The sequence below is a fragment of the Heterostelium album genome (assembly GCF_000004825.1).
Source record: "Heterostelium album PN500 unplaced genomic scaffold PPL_contig20, whole genome shotgun sequence".
In the NCBI taxonomy this organism is placed as follows: domain Eukaryota; phylum Evosea; class Eumycetozoa; order Acytosteliales; family Acytosteliaceae; genus Heterostelium; species Heterostelium album.
In genome coordinates this window covers 185943-208084 of record NW_008805097.1, presented here as the reverse complement: position 1 = coordinate 208084, position 22142 = coordinate 185943, and the positions used below count along the sequence as shown (strand labels likewise).

Below are 22142 nucleotides of genomic sequence, written 5' to 3'. Positions count from 1 at the left end.
TAAAATTTTTATGTTTGATTTAAATGTCACAAATTTATATTTATTCTTTTACTCATTGGTCTTAATCTTTGATTGTATTACATATAAACACGCACACAAAGAACATATAATCAAAAAACACACACATACACACAAACACACAAAATAAAATTACCACCATATTGTAAAAACCATACTCCATTGAGATATTACCCTATTATTTGTGGTTATTTGTTGGTATGTTTTTTTTGTTTGTTAATACAACACCACACAAGAAATGGAATGGAAAAATGGTACCACACAAAGATTGATCAATTAAATATATATATTCTTTATATCACATTAACAATCATACATTCATCTCATCCATGAATCAATCCAAACTCCACTCCAAAATAATATAAATATAACAATATTTATTAATTTTATATATTTATTTATAAATTTTAATCAAATAACAAAGTTTATTCATTTTAATTCAAATATTTGAATATTGTATGTATATGTAAATAACAAGACATTATCATAACAATAATCTATCAAGTAAATAAATATAAATTAAACCATATATAATAATAACAATAGTGATATAAAATCAAATAAAATAAAATTTGTTATAATATTTATATTATTAACAGCTAAAAACAAAAAAATTACAAACATTAAATATTTTATTGGTAAAAAAGAGTGAAACTACAATTCTATTAAAAAATAATATTTTTCAAATATATCAACACCAACACCATTGATCAACAACAGTAATGTAAAAATAAAAACAATATAACATCTAATATTTCTATCTTTCAAATAAGTTGAAAAACAAATCAAGACAAACAGACAGGTATATACTTAATTTATACCAATCAATCAACCATATCCTTATTTATCCATTCTATCAAAAATCAATTTTACTTTGTCCTCTTTATTGTTTTTATTTTATTTATTTTCCATTTTATTTTATTGTTTTTTGATTAAAATAATCCTGGTTTAATTATTAAAAATACATAAATAAAACTATTATAAATTGATTATAACAACAATAATAAATACAAAACAAAAATAAATACAATATCATTAAACAATATAGTATGTAATAGTCGAATTTAAATAAGGAGAAATGTATCAATTTAAATAAAAAATTTTCTTTTCATCACATAATCCTAAATCTGTTGATTTTTATTGCTATCAATTCCATATTTTTCAATGTGACACAAATGATCAATATTCCATCCAAATTAACCCACTCTAATAAAGTGTTTATGATAAATCCAAAGTTACCAAATAAATAATTAGTAGTTAACTTTTCATTTTAATTTTAATTAAAATTAAAAAATATTACTAATCCGTCAACAACAATAACAATATTAATAAATCCCTCTCTTTTATACTAATACTAATTATCCAATCATTATCCTTATTATCATTATCATCATCATCATCATCATCCTTAATTCAATGCAAAACAATTTCAACACAACAATAAACATTATTCCAATATACCAATCAAAAACAAAATCATATTGTTATTAAATTTTACTATTCTCATAATTATCTTTTTTTGTTTAAACAAAAAATTAATTTATTTATTTTTATTATAGAAATAGATTTTTTAGATATCAATAATCAAAAACAAAACAAAAATAATATATAGATAAAAAATGCATCATATAAAAGTTGTGGTTGTAGGAGATGGTGCAATTGGAAAGACTTCCTTGTTGATTTCCTATGCATCAGGAGGATTTCCAAGAGACTATCAACCTACAGTATTCGATAATTTTAGTTCACATCATGTCTACCAAGGTAGAAATTTTAATTTAGGTTTATGGGATACAGGTAATATATATTAAATTTTTTAATAGATAATGTTTCTAATTTAACGCTTTTATTTAATTTAATAGCTGGTCAAGAAGATTTCGATAGATTAAGACCATTAGGATATAATAATACAGATGTTTTCTTGATTTGCTATTCGGTGGTGAATCCACCTTCCTATGCAAACGTATATGATAAATGGCTGGGTGAAATCACTCACTATACATGTCAGAATATCCCGATCGTGTTGGTCGGTACACAGACCGATCTAAGGACTGATCCAGAGGTGCTGGCATCGCTCCAGCTAAAACAACAGACACCAATGACCTACGACGAAGGTCTAATGATGAAAAAGAAAATAGGTGCTCGAGCCTTCACAGAATGTAGTGTCCAATCGAATAAAGGTGTGCGAGCCGTCTTCGAAGAGGCAATACGTGTTTATATAGATTCAGAATTTAAAAGACAAAAAAGAAAAGAAAAAAAAGAAAATTGTACATTGCTCTAACTTTTAAAAATTAAACAAACATTAAATAATAATAATAAGAATTTTAATTGGTACCAAAAAATGTTTAAATTATATATATTTACAAAGAAATGTATTTTACTTTATATATTTATGATTATGATTTTATATCTATAACTATCTATATTGGTTGACTTTCATCTGATAAACGATCGATTTCACTTTGTAAATTATCTACAGCATTTTTGGCATAAAGTCGTTTAAATTCATTGGTTTTATAAAGAGATTCACCCAATTCCTTGAATTTCTCTAATATTAAAGATCTACCAACTCTATATTGTTGCTCTGGAACATGTATATATTCTTTTCTTATATTTTTTGAATATTCCAAATATACTAATATTATTGATTTGGTAATTAATTAATAATAATTATTAACATTATATTATTGTTATTGTTATTTACCATTTGGTTCACGACCTAAAATTGAAATATCCATATCCAAGAAATAATCTTGATCGGTATTGGTTGTTGGTATCTTTGTATGATGTTTGGTTGCATCGATGTACTCGGATACTCTATCTACCGTTACACCGTCGAGATGTGACTCCTCGGCGAACGATTTGAACATTTCGATGCTCTTGTCTTCATTGTCGTGTTTGGTAGGATCGTATACGACGTCGTGGAACCAGATAGCCAACTGACAGATATTCGGTGTTTTCAATACCGGTGCATATCGATCGTGCAGCGTCAAGAGCTCATCGATATGATTGAAGTTATGATAGCATCTTACAGGAGTCGGAGTGTAGTAACTCTCTAGCGTGCTGAACCATCGGTTTGCCACACCATCGTTTATCCTTAAACTTTCAATAGTTAAACTTAACCACTTTGATTTCAAATGATTTAATCTTGACATACTTTTTTTTTTTTTTTTTTATTAATAAACAAACACTGATTCGTGTAATGAAATTTAAAGGATGATGATGTTGTTTCGACTATTTATATTAACTTCTTGCTTGATGATGTAATTTATTATAAATAACACTATACTTAATAATTTCTAAATTTTTTAATCTAAAATTTATAAAAATTAAACAAAAAATTAAAAAATATCCAATAAATTTGTGATGATCAAATTCCTGATTAAGAAATTGAATGTTTTTTTTTATTAATTCAAATTTCATTTCATTTATCAATTCCCAAGACAACATAATTATTCTTAATTAGTAACCATCAAAGAAATCTTCAATCTTTTGGGAAATTGGTTTTAGAGATGTTTGAATTCGTTGTATGATGTCATTGGGATTTTGATTATCATGATCTGTAGTTGTTGTATTATTAGAAGTGGTAGTAGCGGTAGTGGTAGTTGTCGATTCTGTTTCATCTTTAACAATAGTTTCATTATCATTTTCATTTTCATTGTCGGATTTTGGTGATGTTGCAGTGATTGTTGGTGATGGTTGTCTATCTTCTTCTTTTGTTGTTACATTTTCATTGCTGTTGTTATTGTTATTGTCACTACTATTGCTATTATTATTATTATTATTATTATTATTATTATTTAATGTTGGTGTATTACCAATCATTGAACTTGTTAAATAGTTAAAGTTGTTTGATATTTTCTTTTTAAGGTTTATAGTAGTGTCTGGTATTGAATGGAATATTTGACTGGTAGAACCAATGATTGATGTCGATAGTGTATTGAATGATGTTTTTAGTTGTTCTAATGTGTCATGATTGTTGTTGTTGTTGGTTGGTGACTCCAATGGACTTAGAGATGGTGACGATGCAGTGGATGGCGAAGATGAAGATTGTGAGGCTGTGGGCGATGACATCATCATTATGTTGGTCGAATTCTGTGAAGTATAGACCTGTGAAAGTTTCAATTTACATTCATAATCGATCGATAGTTTAAAAGGTAGGTTAACAAGCGGTATAAAACACTGACACAGTTGTTTCCATGCATCCTGTTGATGAATGAATGCCGTCTGCTCATAGTAGTTCGGAACGCTAGGATTCTGTCTTAAGATATGTATCCACTGATCCAACATCTGACAATTCAGACCGAGACAAATAAAAGTTCGGAATTTCTTGTTTGGATCTTTCCACTGTGCTGCGTACTCTACTGCCGACGACGAGGACGACGACTGTACTTCCTCTAACTGGTTAATCGATAACACTGACTGTGCCAATGCCTTGGCGGCAATCGATGAATGACTGGTCAACTTCCTGCTACTTTCGATAAAGTCCCAGATATGATTGGATCGCTTTATAAATGGTAATCTATTGTTGTTCACTATGAAACCGTGTGATAGAATGTTGGCAACTGCATTGGCAAGTCTTCCTCTCACCAAATTAGCAATCTTCTTGTGAACTGTATCGTCACCCATCGATATCTTTTCACTCAAAGTCGTATTATGTCCAAAGTAATCATCAATATCAAATACAGCTTTCTTCACCGCATTCAAATATTGATCTATCAATACTATATCCAATTGTTGTATTTGTTGTTGATGAACTTGTTGCTGCTGATGTTGTTGTACATTTGAAATACCACCAATTACACTTGAGAATAATTGACTTGTATTTACAGAGTTTGAACTATTGTTACTGTTATTCCTTTGATGTTGTTGTTGTTGTTGATGACGTTGTTGTTGTTGTTGTTGCTGTTGTTGCTGTTGCTGTTGCTGTTGCTGTTGTTGTTGTATATTATTGTTGTTATTTCCAATTGATGAAGATGATGATGATCTTGGTGAATTTATTAATGATTGATAATCTTTGTTGAATGGTGAGATGTTTTTGAGTGTCAGTGGAATCGGTGCTTTCAATAATTCCCACTTTTCATTGCGATAGGCAATGGTTATTTCTCCGGCCAAGTCATAGCAGTAGGCCGGTGAATTCTCGATGGCATGCTGACGATCCTTTAGCATTTCGGCATACAGCTGATTACCAACACTCACAGCGTTGTCATAGTCAGCTTTGATCTTCCTGATGATTTCATCGCGTGGCGGTGTAGCAGGTCCAATCACATTACTGCCATCGTCACTCAGTCGCCATTGCATAGATAGCGGTTTCCACTCCAACTTGAACTGGCCTGCCCACACACCTGCAAAAGAATAATCGCCACCCTTTGTCCGATCTACTACCACCTGCAATTGTCTTGGTTCTCTAATTATATAGAATCCATTTCCATCCATTTGTAATCCACCTATTTGATTATTATTATTAATACTGTTATTGCTATTGCTATTGTTATTGTTATGATTATGATTATGGTTAATTGGAATACGACTGAATGATATTCCAAATGTACTACTATTTTGATCATTGTTTGAATGATATTGATTGTTATTGTTATTGCTATTGTTATTGCTATTGTTAATGTTAATATTATCATTACTATTTTGTATGTAAATAGATGATGTTATTATTGGTGAAGACAATAGGTTGGATGCAGAGAGCAATGGTGAACTACCATCATTAAGAGGTGACCGTTTAAAACTTATCTTTTTTCTTGTATAACCAGGTGGATTATTACTATCTTCATTATTATCATTATTATCTATTTGTTCCTCATTATTATTGTTATTGTTATCATCGAATGACTTTACAGAGTTGGTCATCCTAGAATGACTGGTCGATGGTGACGACATTAAAGAGGAACTATTCGATGTTATCTCATCGACTGCTTTATCCTCTAAATCACTAACTTTTACTTCTTTTATAAGTAATGTAGATGAACTCATTACATTGCTATTATTATTATTATTATTATTACTATTTATACAATTATCTAACTCTTCTGCTAGTCTATTATTATTATTACTACTATTATTATTATTATTATTACTATTATTATTACTATTATTATTTACATTATTTATATTCATATTTGTAACATTTCTACCATTGATATCAATCTTTGGTATGGTGTACTCTTTAAGTAGCTCTAACCAGTGATTTCTATCATTGACTGTTTTAGATACTAGGAATATCATTGTGCCATCTTCCAACTCACATTGAACGGTGTGTCTCTTTTGAGAGGTTTGAAAGTGGTCACTTATATCGAAACTCTTTACATCTTTTAATAATATAAACTCCTCTGGTGATTCTATTTCTATATTTATATCTGTATCTACAGATATATAAGCATTAATTAAACTTAAACATAACAATTATTAAAATAAAACATACCACTATTATCATCATTGTTGTTGTTGTTTTTATTGTAAAAAGATAGAATACATTGTTCTTTATCTAATTTATAAATATATTTCTTTAAAGGTTTATCAATGTCATTCGATATCTTTATATATCCTTTTTCAACCATTGCTGTTGTTGTTGTTGTTGTTGTGTCATTATTAATACTATTGTTGTTGATATCAGTAGGTGATTTTAATGAATTTGAAGTTGACATTATTGATGTTGGAGATATCATAACTGTAATTACTTCAACAACTTGTTCGCTCTTCTATCTTATCTTATCTGCCTATCTATCTGTTTAAAATCGATCTAACCTAGGATATCTTCTAATTAAAATAAATATTAAACTTCTATAGATTAATTGGCTTGTCATTAACCAAACTAACTTGTAAATTTAAATTTTTGTTGTTGTTCAATTTTTTGCAATATTTTTTTTTAAAAAATGGTAAAATATTTTTAATTTCAATCAACAAACAAAACAATTCTTTATTTCAAATAATAAGATATGAAATTTTTATATCCCTATTTATGAACTTTTGATTAAATAGTTTGTTGAAGATTATATAAGATTAATATATCCTCTTAATTGTAATAATTTTGCCATTATTAATTCCTAACAGTTGCCAATTTCCACTTTTTGTTAATGGGTATAGGTATTTTAAATCATAGATTGGAAAGAGTGGTCTCTATAGACCTGTCGTACGGCGGTGGAATGTATTTTCCTAGTTTTTTTTTAAAGTTTTTCCAAAGTGTGATTCTTTGAGGATAGTTGCTATTTGCTTGAGTAGTATTCATTACTCGGGCCGCACTAGTAGATAACTGATTGGCTCCGATCTATTTACATACTTTATGATGGTAATATTTTTAATTTGTGACACTCACATTATCATTCAATATGTCTCCTGTTCGATCCCTTTTTTGTAGAGAATCTAGCTAACTATGGTAATTAGTACTAATATATGGTATCTAGATTCTCTACAAAAAGAGTTCACCAAACTCTACAGCTCCAACCACCGCCATAAAAGAACAGATTAGGACGTTTTTAAATAAACTAAAATTTTAATTTATATTAATCAAATACATATATTTGACTTTAACTTTTATTTACGTTAGTTAAGTAGTAGTAGTAGTAGTTCAGAAATGTTGTCTCATTCAAACAATAGAAATTAAGATATGATTAACATATTTCGAATTTGAAATATAAATGTATTTATTATCATAGTAAAAAACTACTACTATTACTGCTGTTGTGATGGATCTATATCTTCTACGTTTACACTCTCTTCAAAATATAATTGTAACTGTTAAACAATTATGATAATTTGATATTAGTTAGTTAGTTAGTTTTGTTCACTTTGTATTCATTTTACTATTATACATATATATATATGTTTAGCAAAGTGTACTTACGGTAAAAGTTAAATGAGTACGATCCCAATGAGTAAAGAATTTACCATCTGGACCTGTTGTTCTATCTATCTTTTTGTTTGGTATCTTAAAAGCGATGGTTTCATAGGGTTCCGCTGCAAACAATAGATATTGAAAGTCTTTATTCGATGGTTCTACACGCTGCTCAAACGACGACATAAAACGATGTCTAGGTTGCAACCCATGCTCTATCTCTGGGTAATCGATTTGAAAAAGTAAACTTAACTGACCTGTCTCTTGATCTCTCTGTTTGATAATCTTATAACCCGGTCTACCAATCTTTATTGTTTTCTTTGGTTGTATTCTAGCTTTTGGACTGTTAATGATTAAATATATATATATATATATATATATATATATAAACATACACGTTAATAACATAAAAACAAATGATAATGATGTTAGCTAGTTAGTTAGCTAGTTAGTTTGTTTGATAACTTACGCAAAAGTAGTTTTGTTTGGATTTTCACGTTGATCTCTTGCAGCACGTCTCGCAAGATTGGTTTGATGTTTCTTTCCTTGTGTGTGAGCCAAGTAGTTACCAATATTATTATGTACAGTTAAACATAGTTTACAATCGTAGGAACCAAGATGATTCGATATAATATAAGGGTCTTTCGATATATCTATAGTCTCTAAGGCAATCTGTTTCAATCTTTCTCTTCTATCTATATTATCATATTGTGAACTTTGTAGACCACCACCACCTGCTTTACCAAATTCCGACATCTCTTTCTTTTTATATCTTTATAATAATAATAATAATAATATGAATGATTGTCTTTTATATATATATATTATAATGAAAACTAAACTACTTATTAATTTTAATTAAAGATCAACAAAAATAGTAAGATCTTTGACTTTGCGAAAATTTTAAAAATTTTGAATTCAAAAAATGATTCTGAGATTAATTTTTCATACTCTGTAATAAATGTTTGATGAACATTTATCAATTCTGTATTGTTAAATTTAAATTCTGGATAATCTAAAGAATCAGAAATAATTTTTTTGATTAAATAACTTTTCCTTTTGTCATTTGAAATTTATATTATTAGAAAAAAATAATAATATCTAAAAAGTTTTCTAAAAAGGTTACTATATTGTTTTTCTAAAAATATAAAATATTTATAATTTATTTATTAATCCACTGATATAAAATTTTCATTGATTGATTTTGGTAAAATATTGGAAGATGATCTTGGAACAAAACTATTTTGTAAAACTAAGGCAATGCTAAGCCACAATGTACAGACTAAAAAGATGTTGGTGGTGGAGATCGAAGAGATGTTTGAGAGTACTACTACGACCATGAAATTCAATGGCACTCTAAAGTAGTTCATAATCGATGTTCTTGCTGATTCCGGAATGTATTTACTGCGGAGTGTTCCAATCGTCGGGAAATAGAGTCCACAACAGATCTCAAACACGAGGAAAGAGATGTAGATCAACAGTGACTGTGTAGGGAACAAATAGGGAATCGACATACAACCGATGGCGCATCCGAATATCCAGCAGGCGAGACGCTCCGTCGTCATCGATGCCTGCTTGCTTATCATATTGAAAATGGAGCTGCCAATCATGATGCACACCATAAAGGTGGCGAAAATCAAACCGAATGGCAACTCACCGACTTGACTACCGGACTCCTGTAGAGTCGGTGTCCACATGAAAACGAAAGTGTACATCGATGCCTCGAACAACGATTGAATGAAACCCAACTTTATGATGGAACGATCGTTCATCAGATATTGGAATGAACTACGGAAAGTATGCTCGAGTGACACACTGGAATTTCCATAGTTTTCATTCCAACTTGTGATAATCAAGACTGTACAAATCACAAGCAAGCCAAGTGCCCACATAAAAGGTGAAACAAATCCCCAACGATCCGCGGCGAACGACGACCAAAGTCCTGCAAAAATAGCTACAATTCCATTTAAAAATGTTGCAATATAAAATGTTGATGATAATAATGAATCTGGATATTCTCTCTAAAAAATAATTAAATAAATAGATAGATAATATGAATATTATTAATAAATATTTCAAAACTAAAATAATTATAATCATAAATTATAACATACTGCATTATGCTCAGCAACCATCCATGATTCAAAAACAGAAAATAATAGTGAAGTTGAAATACCACCCAAAACTCTACCGGCCAAAAGAATACCGAAATCATTGACCAACTTGGTTAGACAACTTGCAGAATATAAAACACCAAAAATAATAGACATTAATTTTCTTCCACTAAATAAAATGACATTCATAAAAATATTAGAATATGAAAGATACCCATCCTATTAAACTTACTATTTATCAGCTATTGGACCAACGATGATACCGAAACACATACTTGAAAGGAATCCACTTACAAACAAGAATGCAATATCTGACTTTTTAAATCCATATGATTCGTATAAAGCATATACATAAGGTCCTTGTAACCAATCGGCAGCTATTATAGAATATATATATAGATTGGAAAATGGAAATAAATGAATATTCAGAATTGTTAGATAAAATAGATTGATTTGTGAGAACTTGATTATATGACTTATGCATACATACCCATTGCCAACAAATAGATTGTCAAATATTTATATTGGAATGATTTGAATGATTGCATCGATTGAGTAGAGCTTGTCGATGACACCTTACTTGCCGATTCGTTATCATTCGAACTCTTAATAACATATTGTAATATAGCACATATTATACATAATAATATAAAAATAGATATATAATCCATTGTTGCTTTTGTGATATTGTTTCTACTTTTCTAACTACTTATCTCTATATTATATAAAAACTACTATTGAAATGAAAATGAAGTTAGATTTCTCTTCTCTTGATGATTGCAATGTCAAAAACAATTGTCCTCGTCATAAATATTAATAGATTTTTTAATTTTTTTTTTAAAAACAATTTTTGAAATCCTTTTTTTTAATTCATTTTTGAAACCACAGATCAACTTTGACCAGAGGGCTTTTGCTGAAAAAATAGATAAATAACCCCCATACCAAACTCTTCATATAAAAAGTGAGAACTACTACTACGTGGTAATCATCTTTCATAAATATATATTTTCGATTTTTATTATAATAAATCGAGGTTTACAAGAAAAAAATTTATAGAGAATTTTATTTAATTGATTGATACTTATTATTAAATTAAAAAATTCATATGATAAACCAAATTTGATTGGAAAACATACTAACTTTTATACAAAAAAAAATACAAAATAAAAATTTTAAATTGATTTATAACTAAATAATAAAATATCAAGGTCTTTTTATTCTTTTATTATTTTTATTCTTTTTATTCTTTTTATTTTAGTTTTATTTTTTATGGAGGGCATGCAAAGTGCGTGAGTCATTAATCTCTCGGTATCCGGCTCTATCACAGAAAATTGTCGTTTGGGGGGTATGTTTTTTTAGTTTTTTTTTGTTTTAATGTGATTTTAAAAAATTTGATGTGTGCTTAATGAACTAACTAACTTACTTTCAACCACATTCCAAATAGTTAAATTGAATGGAATTTGTTTATTATTTATTTATTTATTTTGTTTCTTTTTTTATTTTTTATATTCCTGTAAAAGCAATATATTTATATATATATAGGATTAGATAGATAATTTATAGTAATTAAAAATTAGATTAGTTGTAATTTAACACACAAGTACAAATACAGAAAAAGAAAAAAACAAAAAAAAAAAAAAAAAAAAGAGATGAGAGAATACTTAGAGAATATGTTGGACGATCATATCGCTGGTATAGCAAATATATTTGCAACTATAAGTGATCCGATCGATTCTAAACATTGGTTCATGTCACCGGAATATCATGCACTTGAATTTATAATTGTAAACTCTCTATACCTTTTACTTGTTTTCAGTAAGTATTCAATATATGATAATCTATAATGATTTTATAACCTGAGTTTTTCGATTACATATATACTAATTGATTTGATTTGATTGATTCGCTAAAATTTAATTATAGTCGGATATATAATTGTTTTAAGAAAGAATGTACCGGAACAACAGAAAGGTATTTCTAGACATCAATTCATTCCAAAGCTACTTGCGTTGGTTTTGATTGTCAATTTGATACTGAATGTCTACTACAAGCCAAACAAACCATTTGGTTCGAGAAACTACTTCTTTATGCTACAGCCATGTCATCTTGTAAGTGCTGTCTACGCCTATTGTCTGCTGACCAACGACCTCAAGAATGGATCACGTGTATTCAATGTATCTGTTTACTATGTATTTGTAACGTTTGTATTTAATAATACTTTTGATTCTTTTTATCTAGATCTAGAAATAAAAGTCTAACACTTCTTCTTTAATCAATGAATAACAACAGAATTTCAGCTTTGGCATTCCCAGATCTAACGGATCTAACACAACCAGGTGAAATTCCAAACTTTTTCGTTCAACACTACGCATTGTTGATTGCGCCGGTTGTTATTCATATGTACAAGTTCCCCACACGATTCCATATTGGCTATGCTCTGATGTCTACTGGTATCTGTGGATTGGCACACCACGTCGTCTTTGAAATCTGTAGTTTGATCAGTGGAATCAATATCAACTACATGCTTTTCCCACCACCACTCGGATTCGACTTGAACGAATTGCTACTCGACTTGACAGGTGGTCGTGTCACAGCGAACGTCTATCGTTGTATTATCGGTCCACTCCTGAATCTACTGTCATGGCCACTCGGTGCTATCGCCATTGCCACCGCAAACTTTATTGCATACTCACTTTACAACATAAGATTAGGTGAAAACATAAAACAAAAAGTAAATTAAATCATTCAATTGACCGATTGATTTTCTTAATTAATTATTTTGAAATAATCCATATATATTTATAAATAATTGGATGGAATTTAAAATAAATAAAACAAACAAAACTATAAATATATAATTACTATTAATTTAATACTATTATTTAATTGTAATAATCTTTAATTTTATTTTATTATTTTTTTGAAAAACAATAACAATAATAGTAACATTTCAAAATTGGATGGGATTAGTCCATATTAAAATGCAATAATTTAATTTAACTTTTCCAAAGACAAATTTAAACTTAATCAAAAAAAAATCATTTCAAAAAAACAATGATGGTTGTTGAACTTGCACAATTCAACCTAAAAATGGTTTAGTGCCCACCTGTCTGTTGCTAATTAAATTTGTTTTTTTTTTTTTTTCTTGTTCTCCCGATATGATACTTCAACTTTGAAATTTAATCATTTTTAATGATTTATAAAATTCCTTACAAAATTCAAGATATTTCAGATCAAGAAAACAACGAAAAAAATGTAAAACAACACTCTTTGTTTGGTTTTTTATCAAGTTTTTTTTGTTTTTTTGATGAAGGAAGATTACCACCAAAAAGTGATGGGGCTCATCAGTTCCCAAAAGTTTTTTTTGCTTTTTTTTTTTTTGCAAACAAACTTTTTCTTTTTTTCTAATTGGTGCGCTCTCACTCACTTTCTGATCGTATGAGAGGAAACACATTCTCTACCAGTGATTGAGTTTTATTTCTGTTCAAATCAAATTTAAAAGATATAGTTATATTTTATAATTTTATCTCTTTTTATTATATAATATAAAAAATGATGATCTCTAAATATATTGCCATGTTGGCACTTTTAGTTGCAGTTGTTTCTGCTCAAAATTATAGACCAGTTGTTTTAATGTATGTAAATCTAAATTATTAATACTATCAATTGTTAACTATCGTAGAATATAAAATAAAATTGTGGTTATTTGCATGTTTGTTATTAAACAGTTGTTGTTTAGTTAAACATTAAAATATATAACCACAAGAATAAAAATAAAATAAAACAACAATATGACATTCTAAAACCGTGTGTAACATGGTTTTTGAAGTCGTTGTTTTAAAAATAAAAAATCATAATTTTTGATTCCTACTTTCCTGAAAATAATCTTTAGATCTTCCTATATTAATAATCAATCAAATCAATGCAATTTAATTAATCGTGATATTATTTATTTCATTTATAGGCATGGTGTTTCATCTAGTGCAAAAGCAATGGCACCAGTAAAGGAATGGATTGAAGCCGCTTGTCCAGGTATTTACGTTGTCAACATGGAGATTGGAAATGGATTCATGTCATCGATTTTCATGACCGTCGAAGAGATGGTTGAGAGTTACGCTCAACAGGTTCAAGCCGATCCAAAGTTGGCCAACGGTTTCAACGCCGTCGGTTTCTCACAGGGTACTCTTGTGACCCGTGGTTACATCCAACGTCACAACAACCCACCAGTATTCAACTACATCAGTTGGAACGGTCCACAACGTGGTCAATTCGGTACACCATTCGTCAACATCAAGTGGGTCGACCACATCCTCGGAACCGTGCCATACGACAACTGGGCACAAGAGACTTTCTCACCGGCTCAATACTGGCGTGACCCATACAAGTTGGATCTCTACCTCGAGAAATCGTTGTTCTTGGCCGACCTCAACAACGAGCGTCCAGTCAAGAATCCAAAGTACAACCAAAACATCGAGAGTTTGAACGCCATGGTTCTCTCCTACTCTGAGAACGACAAGACCATCGTGCCAAAGGAGTCCGGTTGGTTCGCTTTCTACGCCAACAACACTCAGAGCACCGTTGTCCCATTGAGAGAGTCAGAGTTTTACCTCCAAGATTTCATTGGTATTCGTGCCCTCGATGAATCCAACAGACTTCATTTCTTCACCACCGATTGCAAGCACTCTGATCACCCAACTGCCAGCTGCAAGCCATATTTCGACCAATATACCCTCCCATGGTTGAACGCAACTCTCTAAACAATGTACTTATTTTTTTACCTATATTCCCGCCTAGAATATTTATCGACTCCTTTTTTTTTTTCAGCCGCCCGATGGCTACTTGATGTATTGTTCAGAGAATGATCAAACACTCATCCCAATTTAAATAAATATTAAAAAAAAAAAACAAACAAAAAACAGATTTAAAAAAAATAACAATGATAAATTCCTTTAAATTTTTTTAAATATTAAATTGTTGATATTTTTGGATCATAAAATATTAAGATTAAAATTATCTTGTTTATTAAACTTTATTCATGTCAGAATAATCAATATAATTTAGATTCAAAAAAGATAAACATTATAACATAATTATGTTTTATATTAATATCAAAGAATTATCAATTCTAACATTCTAAATGTTCTATGCTTTTTTATCAAAGGCACAATTATGTTGTTTTTTTTTATTATTATCAAATGTTATCGATTCTAACATTCTAACTGTTCTATGTTGTACGAGATTTTGGTTTCGTGATATTCTTTTTCTTCTAAAGTGAAAAAGGTGTAAATAGAAACATTTTCTAAAGAGTAAAAATAGTTCATCGAGTTTCTTACACTAAAAAAAAAAAAAAAATAGATAAGATTTAATATTCTAAAAAAGATCTGGTTTTCTAATATTCAATTGTGTGGTTTACAAAAAATAGTTTTAGAATGTTTTCTAAATTTTGTTTATTCTAAAAAGACCAATCAATTTAGAATTCCCATCGAAATCATAACACCTAATTATCATTTAAATACAATGTTACAAAGATAGTTATTAAATTACAACTATTTGACAGATCTGTGAAACTCACATAAATTTGGTAAAAATTTCAAAAATATTTCCTTTCGTGGAATGAATTATGAACCTATTTTGAACTTTTGGAACCTGCTCTTTTTCTTTAAATTGAATTTGAAGTTCTTCTATTTATTTTAGTAATATTCAACTATAGTTAGATAATTATTATTTATATTGTTTATTAGTAAAAGAGACAAACAAACAAAAAAATGACAGGATATACATTTTCAACATTATTGAATGAAGATGATAAACAAAGAATCAATGATATCTATAGTTTCTGGTTTGGCACTACCGATGAAGATCTACTGAGAGTTGCCAACTACAATTTGAATTTCAAACTTTGGTTCGTAACAAGCGAGGCCGGTGACCTCGACATTAAAAATAGGTTCCAAGCGACTCTAGAGGAAGCGGGTCAACCGGATTCACCGCTTCTCGCCCGTTGGCGTTCCGATCATCGTGGAAAGATGGCTCTCATTCTACTGTGTGACCAATTCTCTAGAAATATGTTTAGAGGCACCGGTCAGATGTTCCAATACGACCCTATTTCGTGTGGAATCGTATTGGATATGCTTAGTGAAAACTCGGACAAGTCATACTCCTTCCCGGAGAGAATGTTTTTCTATGTCGTACTGGAGCACTCGGAACAACTTGACATTGTCGAGAGATCGGTGGAGAAGACCAAAGAGTTGGCAGAGGACGCCAAAGAAGTATCACCGATCTACGGCGGTGTTGTTAAATATGCTCAGGATCACTACGCCATCGTAAAGCAGTTCAACCGTTATCCGCATCGCAATGCATTGCTTGGTCGAGAAAGCACAGCCGAGGAAACCGAATACCTATCAAACTCAACGAATGAATTCGAAAAATCAGTACAAAAGAAAGTTACAACAACGACAACAATAACAACATCATCAACAACAACAACAACAGAACCATCATCATAATAATAATAATAATCAACCACAAACTAAACTAATAGCAAACAACAAACCTCCCAGAATTTACCACAACAGTTCAGAAAACAAACATTTTGTTAACACCTTAATACACACCACATTTTATTCACATGGTAACAAAAACAAACAATGTAAAATAAAACAACACACCTACCACAAATCTTAAGTAAAAAAACACAACAATCAAATAATAAATAAATCAAACAGAAAAGAATGGGAAGAACAAGAAAAACACAAAGTTAATTAATTACAGTTCATATACAAAGTTTAAATCAATAATATATATATATTTAAATATAAAATAAAAATAAATTTCAAAAAATAAAATAAAAAAACATTATTGATAATGTGGGTTTAGTAAAAAAAAAAAAAAAAAAAAAAAGATATTAAACACTTTTAATATTTATTATTATTGTTGTTGTTATATTATTTATTATTATAGTTTATTTTTAGTTTTATTATCAAATATCATCAAATCACATTACATTATTAATAGCAAATCATTATTAAATCATTATTAAATAGTTTAAACAAATCACATTACATTATTAATAATCGAAAAAACACAGAGCGATCAAAAGGAATAAGATGTGTTGTAGATAGTAAAATAAAAATAGATAGATAGATAAGATAGTAGATAGATAGATTACGATACGATAAAATAATAATATACACATAGAAATGGGTATATTAACAAGAAAGAAAAGAGGAAAGAAAGACGATGTATATTTATCACCAACTCATAATATATTATCGGTGACACCACCATCACCAAACATAAATAATAGTAATAACAATAGTAATAGTATCAACATTAACAATAGCAATGGTATCGGAGGTAATGGTAATGGTAGTAATGGCAGTAGTAGTGCTGGTAGTAGTCATAGCATTGGAAATAGCGGTAGTCTGAGTAGTAGCAGTATCAGTAGTAATGGTAGTGGAAATGGAAATGGTAACAACACACTTGGAAATGTTCAATCGTCATCCAATCAAAATGGTGGAGTTACTGGTCAACAACAGCATGATATAACATATTATAAATATCCACAACAGAGTGTTGTTGGATCGAATAGTAATAGTAATAGTAATAGCAATAATACCGACAATAACAATCAAACCATTTATAAGAGTGTAAATATACGTTCTGATTCTCAAATGTTTCAACAACAACAACAACAACAACAACAACCAAATAAATTTGGTGGAATGGTAAAATCACCATCTGCATCAAGTATTGTACATAATCATAATAATCATAATAATCATAATCAACAACAACAACAACAACATAACTATCATAATCATAATCATAATAATAATAATGGTCATTATCATCACCATGGTGTTGGAAGTCTGTCGGCATCGGCATCGACTATCACGACAACGACAACAACAACAACGACAACCACTACATTTGAATCATCGTCGTCGTTGTACAATGATAGACTGGGTGTATCGTCACCCGATCACATTAAAGTAAAGAAGAATCTGGCAGTGTCGATACCATCGACCAAACGACTACTCGAGAGTGAAAGACCAAGAAAGATGTCCAATGCAGCCGAAGTAGAATTGTATTTCAAATTGAAACAGCGTGAGACTGACTTTGCTCATTCTCTAACATGTGCAGTCTCGCCATTTCAATATCTTGATGAAAAGGAACTTGGTGTAAGTATTGTGGTGACTGTCATACCGAACTAAAAACTAACTTCTATCTATCCATTCCATTATTATAGGATCATATGAATTTAGTTGATTTTAAAGTTGAACTAAGTTTTGATGGTTATACAAAGTGGTATAATGTAAGTAAAGTTAAACAAAAAAAAAGAGTTGTTAATTGATATTTAATTAACTAACTAATCAATCAATCAATCAAAAAATCAACAAATAAAAACACACTCATAGGAAATGAGTAAAAAAGTAAATCAAAAAATATTGATGGTACAGAATAAAGATAAGAGTGCAGAGATGGCACAGGAAGAAAAGAAAACTGGCTACCGAAACAATGCTATGGAGTCAAAGAAGAGCGGTTCTCTGTTTAAGACAAAGAAGAAGATAAAACCACCAAAGAACGAAGATGAGTTGATGCATTTGAATTTCCTTAAGCGTCATTTGCACGGCGAGAAGACACCGCCCAACAAGAATGTTGTGGTGGCACCCACCAACACTGGAAATCTCACTGGCAGTGAGCTGCATGTGACCACTCAACTGAACAACGTCACACTGTCCTCGAACAACTCTGGCAACAACACCACAAGCTTGGTCGCCACAACCGGAAGTAATCTCAACCTCATTAGAAACAGTAATAGCAGTGGGAATATTGCTAATCTCTTACTTAGTGGTAACAATGGTGTTGATACTAAGAACAACAATGATACCGATGGTAATGGTAATGGTAATAACATGATGATGTTGTTGAATTTGAATCAACATCAACAACAACAACAGCAAGATAGTCACAGTAATAGAAATAGTTTGAAGATAACTGATTTGAATCAACAGCATCAACAGATGCAACAACAACAGCAGTATCAACAGCAAATTCAGACATTACAACAGACAATACAGCAATTGGAGCAGCAACAAAGACAGTTACCTAGAAGACTGCCAAGTAGTAGTTCCATATCTAGTCAACAGCAACTGCAACAACTACAACAACAGCAACAACAACAGATACCATCTAATAACTCTTCAGGCTCTACACAACAACAACAACAACAACTTCAAAGTCTGCAGCATTTACTTCAACATCCACCAACACCACTTCAACAACAGCAACAACAACAACAACAATCGTCAGCTCCAAATTCCAATACTAGCGGTCTGAGCAAGCCACAACCACGTCGTCTGAACAGCTCGCAAAACATGCAAGACACTAGCATCAGTGAGCAGTTACAACCACCACAATCACAACACGACAATGAAACCAACAGCTTCGACACTAGCTACAGCAGTCTCTACGATGACCAAGACATAAACAATCCTTCAAATCACGATACCGGCAGTAATATCACAACTAACAGTGGAAATCTACGTAACAGAGATCAACTGTCATCGTCGCCAACCTCCATCAAAAAGATCGGTGTCAAAATCCTCTCATTCTTTGGTGGCGGCAAAAACAAAAACAAACAACAATCCAACAGCAACAACAACAACAATAGCAACCACAACAACAACAACGCCTCGAACATTGACAACGCTCTTTCACCACCGAACAGTCACTACATCCACAGAACACAGTCACAATCATCGCTATTGCATTCTCCGCGATTCATGCTCGATTTCAACCCACAGATCATCGGTGAGTATGGAAGCGCGTCAGTTGCAGGATCGCATTCACCTCCACCACTCAACCGTTCGCAATCACACATCTCACTACAGTCACGACCAACTCCACGTTCGCAATATGACACCAATAGTTCTTTCAATTTAACTCCACGTACATTCTTTACAGCTCAGCACAACAACAACAACAACTCCCAACCCAATCTTTCCACCTCACAACAGAATCTCAACAATCAACAACTAACCTCAACAAACTCAACACTTTCATCCAACAACAACAATAATGCAATCAACAACAACTCCAATAACAATACTTTGAATAACAACAACAACAATAATAATAATATTTCCACCATCAACATTTCCAATAACAATAATAATGTAAAAGATCCCACCATTAATGGTAATAATTCTAAAGATAATAACAATAATAATATTAAAGATAACAGTAGCATTTCAATCTCAAACAACGGCAGCAACAATAATAATAATAATAACAACAGTCTTAAAGAGAGTATCAATAAGAATCATCACACGACAAACAAAAATAATTTATCACAAAGTACTAATAGTAATCACAGCCAACATATTGTAAATACACCATTACATAATTTAATTAACCATTCGATGAACTCGTCGAATATCTCCAACGACAACTCCTATGACACTGGTGGCAACAACAGCCATGAATTCGACTTTGAAGAAGGGTCAACATCTGCCTCTGCTTCTTCATCACCAAGTTCCTCACCAAGTTCATCACCTCCATCATCACCAGAACCATCACCACCCCAAAGACTAAACTTTTTCAAAACCATACATATTTCACATACAAAAAAACCAAAGTAAACAAAAACAAAAGAATACAAACAAATCATACAAATCATTTTATAATACCTGTTGTAATAAAAATAATAGTAATTTAATTTATAGTCATTAAAATATTTATCATTCAATATTATTATTATTATTATTATTATTATATATTATCTTTTTTCTTAAATAATAGTTGGAAATAAAAAGATCTGTTTATAAATATTTAAATTCTGTTTATTTTCTTTTTAGGATCAGTTGGAGGTGGAGTAAATTTCTTTTTGTTGGGAGTGTCGCCAACTGGAATGATTGGCTGATTGTTGTTGAATACTGGCATACCAAGTAGTTTCGATATTCTTGGTGATTTGAATGCATAGATTTGTGCCAATGTGAAAATAGAGGATGGAATCCAATAGAAATATACAATCGAAGGAATGGTGTAACTGAATGGGATGATTAGCAATGCCATTATTCTTGCCACCCAACTTATAGCTTTTAAAAATAGATTTGGTGCATTTCCAAGTGTTAACTATTAATATTAAAATAAAATATTATAAATATTATAACTTTGGACCTATTTTTTGTTTAGTTGCAACTAACTTACTTCATTAACTAAAAGATAAGATGCACTGGAAATAATTGGTAATATAAAATAGGGATCCATAGCACTTAGATCGGTGAACCATAGCATACCGGCGGTTTTCATCGACGGGAATGTCGCTGCCATCTCACGCATTGCAATGATCGCAGAGATAAAGAATGGAAGATTCGCCAGTGGTAGAATATAGCTGAGTGCTGGATGACATTTCTTATCTTTCAGTAGCTTGGTGATCGCTACAGAGTTATCGTAGTTTGATGCACCGGTTGCACGATTTTCTTGTGATTTCTCTTTGAATTTGTCGAGTTGCGGTTTGATCTCCATGAGTCGCGTCACATTGATACGCTGCTTCACTGCGAATGGGAGCAGTGCACTACGAATCAACAGTGTGAATGCTGGCACGATGACCATCCACGACCAACCGGTTGCGCTATGTAAATGGTGAAGCAGGACTTCAATGAATGTTGGCAATCCTGTGATCTCCAACATTGATGGATCTTGTGTGATTGCTTCTGCTTGTGCTGCACCCAACTCTGAGAGTTTCACCTCATTGCTACCAGTAGTTGTCGTTGTTGCAACTGATGAGTTTTGTGATGACAGCATATGACTGTTCAAAATTGGTATTTCACCATTATATGGAGAGTTTAAATCGATATTACTATTCATTGCTGTTATCTTTTGATCTATATTTGAAATATTATTTGATGATGATGATGATGATGATGATGGTGTTGCGGATGAATAACTTCTATAGCTCAATGATTTATTCATTGTGTGAATCATCGTAATCATTCCTTCATTTTGAAATTGTTTTCCAATGTTTGATCGAGGTCCATTCAAATGTTTGATAACTGATAAACCACGATATGATCTATTTGAGAATAATGATTTAGATAACATTTTATCTTAACTATTCTATTTTAATAAGATATAATCTTATTTATCTGAATATATTACTGTCGACT

At 30.8% G+C, this 22142-nt stretch overlaps 12 protein-coding genes across 12 annotated transcripts; 7 read left to right on the top strand and 5 right to left on the bottom strand.

Annotated features, from left to right (window-relative positions):
• Positions 1-1637: 1637 nt before the first annotated feature.
• Positions 1638-2296, top strand: racL (Rho family protein; the record flags this gene model as incomplete). The annotated part of the gene is made up of 2 exons (XM_020581792.1): positions 1638-1812; positions 1878-2296. 2 exons carry the CDS (start codon positions 1638-1640, stop codon positions 2294-2296), a joined length of 594 nt encoding a protein of 197 aa, XP_020427662.1.
• A 139-nt stretch (positions 2297-2435) lies between these two features.
• On the bottom strand, positions 2436-3170 carry PPL_11031 (HD domain-containing protein; the record flags this gene model as incomplete). Its single annotated transcript, XM_020581791.1, has 2 exons — positions 2436-2650; positions 2720-3170. The coding sequence occupies 2 exons, from the start codon at positions 3168-3170 to the stop codon at positions 2436-2438; spliced, it is 666 nt and encodes a 221-aa protein (XP_020427661.1).
• Positions 3171-3477: 307 nt separating this feature from the next.
• On the bottom strand, positions 3478-6671 carry PPL_11030 (RUN domain-containing protein; the record flags this gene model as incomplete). The annotated part of the gene is made up of 2 exons (XM_020581790.1): positions 3478-6389; positions 6449-6671. 2 exons carry the CDS (start codon positions 6669-6671, stop codon positions 3478-3480), a joined length of 3135 nt encoding a protein of 1044 aa, XP_020427660.1.
• Positions 6672-6899: 228 nt separating this feature from the next.
• PPL_11029 (uncharacterized protein) lies at positions 6900-7627 on the top strand (the record flags this gene model as incomplete). The annotated part of the gene is made up of 3 exons (XM_020581789.1): positions 6900-6902; positions 7127-7171; positions 7571-7627. The coding sequence occupies 3 exons, from the start codon at positions 6900-6902 to the stop codon at positions 7625-7627; spliced, it is 105 nt and encodes a 34-aa protein (XP_020427659.1).
• A 222-nt stretch (positions 7628-7849) lies between these two features.
• On the bottom strand, positions 7850-8614 carry sf3a2 (U1-type zinc finger-containing protein; the record flags this gene model as incomplete). Its single annotated transcript, XM_020581788.1, has 2 exons — positions 7850-8201; positions 8328-8614. The coding sequence occupies 2 exons, from the start codon at positions 8612-8614 to the stop codon at positions 7850-7852; spliced, it is 639 nt and encodes a 212-aa protein (XP_020427658.1).
• Positions 8615-9027: 413 nt separating this feature from the next.
• On the bottom strand, positions 9028-11407 carry PPL_11027 (molybdate-anion transporter; the record flags this gene model as incomplete). Its single annotated transcript, XM_020581787.1, has 5 exons — positions 9028-9879; positions 9973-10141; positions 10205-10349; positions 10463-10577; positions 11396-11407. The coding sequence occupies 5 exons, from the start codon at positions 11405-11407 to the stop codon at positions 9028-9030; spliced, it is 1293 nt and encodes a 430-aa protein (XP_020427657.1).
• Positions 11408-11621: 214 nt separating this feature from the next.
• On the top strand, positions 11622-12184 carry PPL_11026 (uncharacterized protein; the record flags this gene model as incomplete). Its single annotated transcript, XM_020581786.1, has 3 exons — positions 11622-11787; positions 11896-11943; positions 11973-12184. The coding sequence occupies 3 exons, from the start codon at positions 11622-11624 to the stop codon at positions 12182-12184; spliced, it is 426 nt and encodes a 141-aa protein (XP_020427656.1).
• A 63-nt stretch (positions 12185-12247) lies between these two features.
• On the top strand, positions 12248-12712 carry tmem164 (uncharacterized protein; the record flags this gene model as incomplete). Its single annotated transcript, XM_020581785.1, has 1 exon — positions 12248-12712. The coding sequence occupies one exon, from the start codon at positions 12248-12250 to the stop codon at positions 12710-12712; it is 465 nt and encodes a 154-aa protein (XP_020427655.1).
• An 812-nt stretch (positions 12713-13524) lies between these two features.
• Positions 13525-14729, top strand: ppt3 (palmitoyl-protein thioesterase family protein; the record flags this gene model as incomplete). The annotated part of the gene is made up of 2 exons (XM_020581784.1): positions 13525-13607; positions 13937-14729. The coding sequence occupies 2 exons, from the start codon at positions 13525-13527 to the stop codon at positions 14727-14729; spliced, it is 876 nt and encodes a 291-aa protein (XP_020427654.1).
• Positions 14730-15737: 1008 nt separating this feature from the next.
• PPL_11023 (DUF924 family protein) lies at positions 15738-16475 on the top strand (the record flags this gene model as incomplete). Its single annotated transcript, XM_020581783.1, has 1 exon — positions 15738-16475. The coding sequence occupies one exon, from the start codon at positions 15738-15740 to the stop codon at positions 16473-16475; it is 738 nt and encodes a 245-aa protein (XP_020427653.1).
• A 693-nt stretch (positions 16476-17168) lies between these two features.
• PPL_11022 (uncharacterized protein) lies at positions 17169-20706 on the top strand (the record flags this gene model as incomplete). Its single annotated transcript, XM_020581782.1, has 4 exons — positions 17169-18152; positions 18221-18286; positions 18432-20611; positions 20700-20706. 4 exons carry the CDS (start codon positions 17169-17171, stop codon positions 20704-20706), a joined length of 3237 nt encoding a protein of 1078 aa, XP_020427652.1.
• A 99-nt stretch (positions 20707-20805) lies between these two features.
• On the bottom strand, positions 20806-22077 carry oxaA (YidC/Oxa1 family membrane protein insertase; the record flags this gene model as incomplete). The annotated part of the gene is made up of 2 exons (XM_020581781.1): positions 20806-21108; positions 21184-22077. 2 exons carry the CDS (start codon positions 22075-22077, stop codon positions 20806-20808), a joined length of 1197 nt encoding a protein of 398 aa, XP_020427651.1.
• Between the last annotated feature and the right edge of the window lie 65 nt (positions 22078-22142).